The sequence below is a fragment of the Saprolegnia parasitica genome, assembly GCF_000151545.1.
Source record: "Saprolegnia parasitica CBS 223.65 unplaced genomic scaffold supercont2.88, whole genome shotgun sequence".
NCBI lineage: Eukaryota > Oomycota > Saprolegniomycetes > Saprolegniales > Saprolegniaceae > Saprolegnia > Saprolegnia parasitica.
Window position 1 is genome coordinate 3,275 of NW_012156482.1, and position 10,611 is coordinate 13,885.

General features: G+C 57.5%; 2 protein-coding genes across 2 annotated transcripts in view; one reads left to right on the forward strand and one right to left on the reverse strand.

Moving 5' to 3' along the window:
- The window catches only part of SPRG_21102 (hypothetical protein), a gene marked incomplete at both ends in the record, with an annotated part of 1,600 nt that extends 1,329 nt beyond the window's left edge, over positions 1-271 (reverse strand). The window contains one exon of the mRNA XM_012351899.1: positions 41-271. Coding sequence (XP_012207289.1) covers positions 41-271 — 231 coding nt within the window. The remainder of the gene's footprint in view (positions 1-40) is intronic.
- Positions 272-4,948: 4,677 nt separating this feature from the next.
- Positions 4,949-10,611, forward strand: part of SPRG_21104 (TKL protein kinase) — a gene marked incomplete at both ends in the record, with an annotated part of 8,211 nt that continues 2,548 nt past the window's right edge. Inside the window, 35 exons of the mRNA XM_012351900.1 lie at positions 4,949-4,963; positions 5,027-5,119; positions 5,179-5,265; positions 5,328-5,426; positions 5,474-5,572; positions 5,615-5,701; positions 5,751-5,852; positions 5,906-6,004; positions 6,047-6,175; positions 6,226-6,327; positions 6,373-6,477; positions 6,533-6,631; positions 6,678-6,776; positions 7,068-7,175; positions 7,223-7,336; positions 7,387-7,479; positions 7,533-7,652; positions 7,700-7,774; positions 7,823-7,903; positions 7,947-8,048; positions 8,095-8,190; positions 8,236-8,373; positions 8,422-8,523; positions 8,574-8,669; positions 8,724-8,819; positions 8,874-8,972; positions 9,032-9,133; positions 9,186-9,284; positions 9,332-9,448; positions 9,498-9,590; positions 9,640-9,834; positions 9,886-10,041; positions 10,089-10,211; positions 10,262-10,480; positions 10,529-10,573. Of these exons, the coding sequence (XP_012207290.1) occupies positions 4,949-4,963; positions 5,027-5,119; positions 5,179-5,265; positions 5,328-5,426; positions 5,474-5,572; positions 5,615-5,701; positions 5,751-5,852; positions 5,906-6,004; positions 6,047-6,175; positions 6,226-6,327; positions 6,373-6,477; positions 6,533-6,631; positions 6,678-6,776; positions 7,068-7,175; positions 7,223-7,336; positions 7,387-7,479; positions 7,533-7,652; positions 7,700-7,774; positions 7,823-7,903; positions 7,947-8,048; positions 8,095-8,190; positions 8,236-8,373; positions 8,422-8,523; positions 8,574-8,669; positions 8,724-8,819; positions 8,874-8,972; positions 9,032-9,133; positions 9,186-9,284; positions 9,332-9,448; positions 9,498-9,590; positions 9,640-9,834; positions 9,886-10,041; positions 10,089-10,211; positions 10,262-10,480; positions 10,529-10,573 (3,684 nt within the window). The remainder of the gene's footprint in view (positions 4,964-5,026; positions 5,120-5,178; positions 5,266-5,327; positions 5,427-5,473; positions 5,573-5,614; positions 5,702-5,750; positions 5,853-5,905; positions 6,005-6,046; positions 6,176-6,225; positions 6,328-6,372; positions 6,478-6,532; positions 6,632-6,677; positions 6,777-7,067; positions 7,176-7,222; positions 7,337-7,386; positions 7,480-7,532; positions 7,653-7,699; positions 7,775-7,822; positions 7,904-7,946; positions 8,049-8,094; positions 8,191-8,235; positions 8,374-8,421; positions 8,524-8,573; positions 8,670-8,723; positions 8,820-8,873; positions 8,973-9,031; positions 9,134-9,185; positions 9,285-9,331; positions 9,449-9,497; positions 9,591-9,639; positions 9,835-9,885; positions 10,042-10,088; positions 10,212-10,261; positions 10,481-10,528; positions 10,574-10,611) is intronic.

Consider the following 10,611-nt stretch of genomic DNA (forward strand, 5'->3'; position numbering starts at 1 on the left):
TCCTTGTCGTACAGGATGTTGAGTCAGGTCGGCGTAGAACGGGTGGAGTGTCGTCGAGGCGCGGGAAGTCGTCGATGATCTGACTCAGCTTCTCCTGGCACGTCTGCTGCGTGAACTTGACCTTGCGCATGTAGAACGCGCGGATGCGCGAGATCGCATACGTCGGGTGGATGACCGTCGGCGTCTTGCGCTGCGTGCGCGTGAGGATGATGTCGACAAAGTCGCTGGCCGGCGGAACGGTCTGGATCTTCTTGAAGTTGTAGACGACCATGCTGCCTCGACTCAAATGCGGAAATCTACGCTCTCCAAGCCGCGCCCGCCTATATTTATGACTGGACAACACCTAGCGGCCAACGGTTGGTCCGAGCGCCCGAGATGGGTTTGCGACGAGGCCATTGGCTGGCCTGTCGAGCGTCCGCGCGATGCCATTGGTCGAGACATGATACGCAGGCGTCGATTGGTGGAAAAGCAATATAGAGTTTTGACCAATGGCCGGCGAGACGCGCCCGGATTGGCCACAATCACGATGACGCGCAATCCGATCCATACGCGCCATCGAGGCCGCGCGCCGGAAGCTCTACGCAGCGCGTTGGACGGTTGCTGTAGCAAGCGCCGACGGAGACGACTGCGTCGCCCGTAACGATGCTGACAAATGGTCTGCGCCAATGTTAGAAATGGTGTGCAACGTGGCGTTGCGAGCTGCGTTGCGAGCGTCATGCAGCAAGCGATGACGGTAGAGATCGATGACATGGACGCAGCTCAAGCGCGTTGATGGCGTAGCGTGTCGTGATGGTGCTGGACGTGGCAATGAGCGTGTAGGTGAGCATGGTTGCGAGCAAATAGCAGAAGAGATGTGGGTTGAACCACAAGCAGGACTGCATGGAAGAGAGCCAAGCAAACCTTTATTTGAGGCGGCGGTATCACTTGAAGATTGTAACGCATCGAGTTGCTACTTTGCTTCTACTACTGCAGCATTGCCCTCTACTAATGAGCTTTCTGTCCTTGCTGCAGAGTAACCTCGCATCGTCGTCGGCTGTTGACATCGCCCATTCCATTGCGTAGGAAGTGTTGTTTAGGGGTGTGTTGGCGTCGACGTCGAGCTCCTTCGGTGCGCGAGGACCTGTAATAGTTGCACTCCCGGTCTGGACTCGTGTACCGGTGCATGAAGTCTTCGTTGTCACTGTGGCATTGACATGGTTTTGTCGAGTCGCGTCGAGGTTACGACGCCTGCAATTGTGTTGCAAGTGACCAAGTTACCCGACTTTTCTCTCCTGGGTTTGCGCGCCCTGAGTTCGAGCGACATACTATAACAACATGAGCGAAGAGAGACGTTGTCTCTCTAGGGCCCGTCGGCGTTGCTGCATGTGGCCTCGAGCTATGTCCCAGCTCTTAAATGTTTCGCTTCGTCGAGCAAGCATTAAGAAGAGACGCAAGACGCTTGATAAAGTTTGTTCGATTAGGCTATCGAAACGACCAGAATGGTATTGCGCGTAGACAGCGTGCACGGCGCTGGCGCGTGCGATTCTCGGTGACCGACACGACGCCGTCGAGCTACTGCTGGATGCAGACGCTCATGTTTGCATTGCTCTACCGGTGCGTCCAGCGTTGGCAGCCATCATTGACCTCCTTTCGTTTCAGATCGATGTCGAATGGTCGCTCGATGCTTGCTGCTGCGGCGTTGCGTCGACACCAGGGCGTCACGGGTTGTATCAACGGCGTTGTCTGTGCTTTGAACGGGGCAGTATGTACACCTACGCCAAAAACACAATTGTCCACCTCGAAGTCAAGAGCTGCGACATAAGTCTCAGCTCCACGCACGGCGTCCAGCTCGGCGACTTTGGCGTGGTCTCATGACGGGCAATGCCGGCTCGATGCGCTGGATAGCCCCGAGGCCATGCGCCGCAGAGGCGAGGAGGACTGCGGCAAGCCCGCCGACACTTTTTCGTTTGGTGTCGTCTTGGCCGAGCTCAGCACGCGCTGGTCTCTCGCGGCGATCGTGCTGCAAGTCGAGACGAACGAGCGTCGCCCGCGGACTGCGCGCCGTGGCTGCGAGACCTCGCCGATCGATGCTTGGCGATGGAGCCAAGCGAGCGCCCGTCGGCAAACGAGATTGTTGCCATCTTGGCCGAGTATCGCGACGACGGCGACAGCAGGAGCCGCGACGACAATGACTCGGCACCCGAGCCGGCACCGGAAGGCACGCCTCAGTCAACCGATGGCTGCTATCATAAGTGTGGTGCAGCGTAACGTTTCTGCGTCACGTCCGACGTTCGAGAGTTGAGTTGTTGTCTCGGTGTGACGTGTGACGTGGCGGACGGATTTGGCGGGACGACGATGACGGAGGGGCAAAGCGATTGTAGGATTGAAGTAGACGTTTTGTGTGTTGGGGCAAGACGTCGGAAGATCGCAGTGTCGAGGTCGGTGGAGGAAGAGACCTTCTTGCAGTTCTTGTACACGAACGTGCATCGAGCGAGTGTCATTGTCTCTTGGAATCGAGCGGACGTGGCTATGTGCGGGATCAAGGCCAGCAGCACGACAGCGACCGCGTACCCGGCAAAGTGCACGGTGAGGCCCGGAAAGAGATCCAAGAACGCAAGGGCAAAGAATACCCACGCATGCGACAGCAGCCGGACGATCTCACTGATTTCGAAAACGTGCCCGACCGGGTTGATGCTGCAGACGTACGCCGGGTCGTCGGCCACCGATGCCGTGTTGCGCCAGACGCACTTGCACTGACTCGCACCGAGGTGCCAAGCCACGAGCCCCAGAAATCCAGTGACCGACATGGTCGAGCGCTCGTGCATCCAAACACGCGTGCTCAGGTTGGCGCGGTAGGTGCTAAAGCGGAGCTGTGCGACGTTTTCGTTGGTGTTTGCCAAAGCGGCAACCCAGCGCAGAGTGCGCCACGTAAACATGGCAATCCAAAACAGAAAGTAAACGTACCCGAGCAGCGAGATGAGCGCGATAAAGTTGAGCATGATCGCTTCGCTGCCATTGGACGACGTGACAACCAAAGACGCTTCCGTGCCCCGGGGACACCATATCGATGAAATTCGAGGGCAGATAGTCGCCATTCGGAACACGCCCGCCGACGATGCACGCCAAGATCGCCATTGGCGACGCGGCCTGTGACGCGACGCGCGTTGACGGGCGTCTGCGCGACGGTCGCAATCACCTCGGGAATCCACGCCGCCCACGTCGTCCGGTTGCCCAGTGTTGCTAGCTTGATGGACGCCAACGGCTGCACCTCGTGGTGCTTGTAGTGGTACGATTGCAAGTTGCCGATCGTTGCTCCGGCCACGACGTCGGCGTTGTCGACATACCGCGAACCCGAGTTCAAAGAAATGTACTTGCCGACAAAGAACGCCGGCAAAGCGACGCTCATGCGCTCGAAACACTGCGTTCGGTTCGGAGCGTTCGTCGCTGGGTCCACGTACTGGATGGAACACCACCACGCCGTCTCGCGCGGCGCAAAGATCGAGTTGATGTAGCCACTGCCACCGAGCACCGTCGCAAAGAGATCGCGTCCGCTGATCTCGTAGGTGGCGGCGCCCGAGCTCTGTCCTTTTTTTTTCGATAAAGCCATCGAGAAAGGTCGTTGGCGCCAACAACTGCTTGGTCCCCGCAATGTTGGCCAAGCTCAAGTTGTACGTCGAAGCCAGCTCTTTGGCGAGTGCGACGACACCGGCCGCCGGCGTCATTGCTGATGCGATCAACGTCGCCCGCCGCGCCAAGCACGACGGGAGATGCGGAAACAACTGCGCGCGCCACATGGCCAAGGCGGCGGCGTCGCTCGAAGATGTGAGCGGGTGGAGCGACGACTTGAATTGGACGTTCACAAACGTCTCGAGGGACATGCCTTTGAGGCACAGCACGGCCTCGGCCACGTCCTGGAGACTCCCAAACGAAGTGGTTGGCGGGACGTAGCTGCGGATGAGCTCGGTGCCCCAGAGATTAAAGCCGCTGGCCGTGAACGCGGACAGTGCAGCGTTGAAAGCGGCGACTTCGGCGGCGCCGTCGAGCGACCGACGCAGCGGTCGTCCGTCCAAGTCCATCTGGTACACTGTCTCGGTGCCAGCGTACGAGCCGGCCCAGGTTCCGATCGAGCGCGGAAGGATCTTGAAGTCCATAAAGACGTTGAGGTAGCGCGTCGCAGTGAGGGGCGTTGCGAGCGGAATGCCGGCGTTGGTGTTGAGCTGCGTGAGAAACTTGCCGTTGAGCACCGTGTCCCAGTGGAGGTTCACGATCGTCGTTGTCGTTGTGGGCACAAAGCCGTAGCGGGAGAGGAACCACGCTTTGAGCGGCGCGGCGGCGTTCCAGAGGCAGCATACATAAAAGATAATGCGCTGCATGCGTGCACTGCGTTGATAGCGGAATCGAACTGGCGCCGCGTTGGGTCCGTTTAATGGTGCGACCGTCGTCCATGCGAGGCGCATGTTTGTGGTTGAGTGGGCTAACGCTGGCTGGCGTGCACGGCAGACACGGTTATATTTGAACGAAACTCCAGGTTCATAGCTCAGGTTTATATACAGGAGGGTGTCTTTTCGGTTGGACTTTGGAAGCAATGACGATTATCAGAGAGATGTACGTAGTAGGCCGTATCCCTGCAGACGTGCCTGTGTTGCAGTCCACGTCCAGAACTAGAGTTACATTGTGAGCGATTGCAGTGTCGACGACAAAAGACCGTCGTCAGGTCAAGCCAGAGACCGTATTGCAGATTCTTACTTATGGCTGTTTCACGCCCGAGCAGCGGCGACGGCGATGCGATCGAATCGTCGACAGCGCTCGTCGATCGGGTCTCGGCGACGATATTGATTGCAACCGAGCGACATGGGACATGACTATGTATTTTGGCCAATCCAATGCGAGATGCTGAAATGGCGGCATGTGATTGGAAGGGGTAAGTCACTTATCATTTTCGTTTTGGACGTCAACGGCCGAGAGGACCATGAGCGACAAGGAGGTACATGAGACGAAGAGACGAAGAAGACGAAGGAAGCGATCGACTGCGTCTGTGATTCCATAGAAAGAGCTCCGTGAAGCTGCAGCTGACGGTCGACTGGCCGACGTGAAGCGGCTCGTGGAAGAAGAAGGCGTGAATCCCAACTGCGACAATGGCGTACGTTGTCTTGTCGATCGATCTATTGGATATTGATATTGGTATGCTATTGGTCGTAGAGAGCATTGTGCCGAGCTGCTCGCAATGGTCAAACGAACGTCGTCGACTACTTGCTGAAGAAGAACGTGTCGACGGAATGTCGTTGGGTACGTCGATCGCTATATTTCGCTTTCCGATTGAATTGCAACTGAAACTCAACGATCGGTAGGGTGGAGCTACACCTCTGATTCACGCTGCTTTCTACAATTATCTCGAAGTTGTGCGCCTCCTCTTGGCCGCCAACGCGAATATCAACGCCAGAACCAACGTACGTTGTCTCTGCGATATCGTTTTTTCTAAGACAAAAGGACGCAGAGCAACAAGACAGCGCTCGATTACGCGGTTGAAAAGAAACACGATGCCATTGCGCAGCTCTTGCGCGACCATCCTCAACGCAAGATCAACAAGGACAAGGTACATTGACACATTCGACCTTATCGACGTTTCCACGCGTAGCTTCTTGCGGCCTTGCACGAAAGACGCATCCAAGACGCCATCCACCTCATCAGCGAAACCAATATCGACGTGAATCTGCGAGATGGCGTACGTCGACTGCATCGCGAGCTACCTACTAATGACCCTACTCTTGTAGAACTTCGTCCCACTGCTGCATTTGGTGACCGAGACGGGTAACATGGAGCTTCTGCAAACCCTTCTTTCCAAGCCCAACCTTAGTGTGAACGCTACCGACAAGGTAGATGACTCTGCTATCGACTTGAGTGAGTTTCCAACGTCATCGCGTTGCAGGAAGAGCAAACGGCGCTTGCTCGTGCGATTGGCAAGAACGACGTTGCTGTGGTTTTTGCCCTTTTGCAAGCCAACGCTACTGTCAACCAGCTGAACGAGGTACGGCGGTTGCGCATACAACACCCGATACATTGATACTAGGCGCAACTGCGCGCGCTCATTGCCGCAGATCTCTTTGGCAATGCCCTGTTTTCCGCCGCGTCAACCAACGACGCCAGCAGTGCCGAGCGTTTGCTCCTTGCCGGTGTTCGTCCTGCAATGACCAATGAAGTACGACGTTCGCAGATTCAATTTGTCCAACGATACCTATCCATCAATAGGACGGAGCCACCGCACTGCACGTGGCCGCTGCCAACGGCTTCGACGCCATCGCCGCGCTGCTCCTGGCAGAGGACCCGTCACTTTCTCTGCGCAGCGACCGGGTACTATCTATTTTCATCCCAACCTTTCGACCACATATTATCTAGCGAGGCAATCTACCGCTGCACCTTGCGGCCGCCAACGGGCACTTGACCATCGTCAAGTTGTTGCTCAACAATTCGACTTACAGTGGTCTCAACTGCACCAACAACGTACCTACCTTTCCCGTCCTTTCAAACAACCTCTAAATGTATCAACTTGATATAGTCTGGCGAGGTGCCCCTTCTCGTGGCGGTCAAAGCGGGTCACGCCAACATTGTCGAGCGCTTGCTCCTTGCCAAGGCATCGTCAAGCTGCCTGCCTCATGTACATCTCTGCTTGACAAATATTGTCCCTAATGCACGGTGTGTAGGAGGGTCAAACGCTGCTGCATGTGGCGGCTGCGCAAGGAAACCTCGGCGTTGTCAAGGTGCTCGTGACGGCAGGCTTCAATGTCTTTGCCACCGACATGGTACCATTCATCACCAAATGTCTTCCACGCTTGGGACCATCTCCGCATGTTCCATTGCCGTAGGCCGGTGCCACGCCCCTGGCGCTCGCGCAAGAGCATCGACGCTCGGAGGTCGTTGCCGCCTTGAGAGCCGCCCAAGCAACGGAGTGTCAACAGTTTCTGGATGCCGCTGGTTGTGGCAACCTTGATTCTGTCAATGCGCATTTAAACAAAGGCGTTCCCATCGACGTCCCAAACGCGGTGCGTCCACATGCCCTGCCACTGGACAAATGATGTCATGGAGTACAATAGGAAACGGGCCGCACGGCGCTGCACATGGCGGCGGCTGCGAACCACGGAAAGGTCGTCGCCCGGCTCGTGGCCGCGGGTGCAACCATCGATGTCGCGGCGCGAACGGTAGTACTGATGGCACCCCCTTCCTTGTGGTATGCACACGTACTTGCTAGAACGGCTGGACAGCACTCGTGGTTGCGACAGCCAGACAACACGTCGACATTGTCGGCCAGCTCTTGCGAGCGGGTGCGAGCGTCCACGTCAACGCCAACGCCACGAAGAGCACCGTACGTCGCCAGCCTCCGTCGTGTCATTTTACGAAAAGTGATGCGCGTAGAAGACACTGTACCAACCACTGCATCTCGCCGCCGAGCATGGCTACGGCGAAATCGTCAGCCTCTTGTTGGCCCACAACGCCAATGTGAATGCGGTAGCCACGCCTGATGATGACGTCAATAAAGGGCTGATGGAGACCGATGGTAGGGCTCGATGCGGCCGCTGCATCTTGCCGTTCGACACAACCCCGCCGACGTCGAAAACGATCACGCTGACGTCGTTCGACGGCTGTTGGACGCCGACGCATCTCTCTCGGTGACCAACCTCGTAGGCAATCAATGATGCATCGGACATCCTCATGCGTTTTTGGCTAGGCCGGCAAGACACCTCGGATGCTGGCCAAGGCCTTGAAGCACACCTTGATCTTGAGCATACTCACACGCCACGCGGTACATCGTTGAGCTCTATCAACGATGTACTGACGCGTGCGTTACTAGCTCTTTGTGGCCGTGCGTGACCACGACGTGGACGGCTTCGTACAGCTTTTGGATGGCGACGTCGACGACATGCGCAACAACGTACGACGAGACAGCGAGCGATGGCGTGGTCTCATGGACGTAGGTCGGCACACCGCTCCTGCACGTCCTCGTCGAACAGAACTGCACCGAGATGCTGCAAGCACTCTTGGCCAAGTCTGTCCGTGGCATCGACATCGAATACGAGGTATTCGGTTCCATCGAAACCTCTTGTTAACAACTACTTTCAATAGGGACACACGCCTCTGGATCGCGCGATCGGAAAGAAGAACGCGGCCATGGCGCTGGCGCTGGTCCTTGCCAACGCGACGTGCAAACATCTCTCCGCGGTATACCGATGCAGTCGTTTGACATCGAATTGCACCGCGTTGTAGTCGACGGTGGCGGCGTTTCTTCGGTCGCCAGACGCGTTCGTGTTTAACGCGCAACTGCTCCGCGCTGCGTCCACCGGTGACACTGGCGTTGTCACCAAGCTGCTCGCGATGGGGGTGCGCGCCACAGCGAGAGACGAGGTGAGGAGGTCGCTCACTCGTGCTGCTGCGTACCATACCGCACCGTAGACCTTGCGGACGGCGCTGCATGTGGCGGCCACGCATGGCCACGATGCGATGGTCTCGCTTTTACTCGAGAAGGAGGCGTTGCTTGGTCGGTGCCGAGACGAGGTTGGTGATGCCATGTGCGGGATTATTGGTGTCTAGACATGCCTGCGTAGGAGGGAAATCTACCGCTGCACAATGCAGCGGCCAGCGGCCACGTCACTCTCATCGACCACCTCGTGGCGCCTCTGACCATCAACGAAGCCAATGCTGTAGCTTGGACTCCGCAGCACCCTTTTGGTGGACACTGAGCGCCATGATTGTAGATGGGAAATCTACCGCTGCACAATGCAGCGGCCAGCGGCCATGTTGCTCTCGTCGACCAGCTCGCTGCAGCCTTGACCATCAACGAAGCCAATGATGTAGCTTGAACTCCACAGCAGCCTTTCGGTGGACACTGAGCGCCATGATTCTAGGACGGATGGACACCGCTCGGCCTTGCCGTTCAAAGCGGTCGCACGAACGTCGTTAAGCAGCTGCTCCACCATCGTGTCTCGCTCGAGCACAAAAGTGGTGTACGTCCGGACGGTCGATCATCCCAACTAACATCGGTGCGATCCATTTTGGGATGTAGAAGGATGGAACGCTCCTGCACGTGGCCACGTCGAGCTGCGTGAGCACCGATCTGCTTGAGCACCTTGTCAAGAGCGGCAGCGACGTTAACGCGTGCGACACGGTAGCGTGGTTCAACATCGATTCCGCGACATAAAACCCATGCACGCGCCTAGCGGGGCTGGACGCCGCTGCATATTGTGGCCGACAAAGGCCACTTGCAAGCTGTCGAGTACCTCGTTAGAGCCGGCGCCAACGTCGTGGCCAAGACACAGGTGCCCTTGCATCGATTCCTGCATGTGTGTCATGGTGATACATGTAGGACTGTAAAACGCCATTGCAAATGGCCAAGGATACGAAAGTCGTCAAGGCCTTGCTAAAGGCTGAAGCCGACGCACGGACCCAAGCGCACGTGCTCAAGCAGCACGCGAACGACCAGGTACTGCCTCCGAGAGTTCTGAAGCGATAGGAAGCTAATTGATGTGCAGACAGCGTCGTTGTGTCGCGCCGTCCTCGAGAACGATGTCGCCGCAGTCACGGATCTGCTCGCTGCCGGCGTCAAACCTAGTGGGCTCACAGTGGTCATATCACTCGACCGTGCCATGGCCGTCTCACAGGGCGTCGTCGTAGGAGGGTGTGCCGCTGCCTGTCGTGGCCATGCGTCGTGGCCACTGGGAGACGTGCGACCGGTTGCTAGCCGTCTCGGTTGTCCCCAGCGACGCCGCCCGCGTGCGCATGATGCACTCGCTTGCACTCGAGCTGGAGCAATTCCAGGCGGCGTGGCACATTTTACAAGCCAACTCGGACGTCCTCGCCCGTGACACGGTAGACCACTACTCGGCTTTAGCGTCTTGGTTGTAGTACGATGGTGGGTAGCAGCATGTCTCGGCGGAAGCCAATAATGCCCCGGTGCACGCTCTGCAGGCCATGTGGACGGGCGCTGCGCTGCGGACGGCTGCCCGCGACGGCCAAGTCGACGTCGCCAAGCATCTTCTGTTGCAGTTTCAAGGCATTGTCGATGCCACCAACGAGGTAGATTTTGGATTGGTACTTTGTGGACATGGAAAAGCGGTGCGTAGCGTGGCGAGACGCCGCTGCATGTGGCGGTCGCCTCAGCAAACGTGTCGAGCGATGTGGCTGCGTACACTGCGATGACAACACTGCTCTTGAAGTACAGAGCCAATCCGCTGGCCATCAACACGGTGCGAGCTCTCTCGCTTCTGGACGAAGCAAAACAGTGTTGTTGTTGTAGATGGGTGTGACGCCCTTGCTCTTGGCGGCTCGCAGTGGTAAATCGAACGTCACTGCCGCGCTCGTCGCCGCAGTGCTCGCAAAGCCATCGCCCGACACGGCAGCACTCGCTACTTGCTTCGCCGAGGCCGTCCGGCAGCGAGACGTGCAAGTCGTGGCCATGCTTTTGCCCAAAATGCCAACTGACGTCGTGACATTGACGCTCGCATCGAATTCCATGGTAGCACACACGCTGATTTTCTTTAGCGGTAGACGTACAATGGATTAGGGCCTGGCGATCCTTGCGGCAACCGTGGGGCATCTGGCCACGCTCGTACGCTTGCGAGAAGAACACTGCGATCTCTTGTGGGC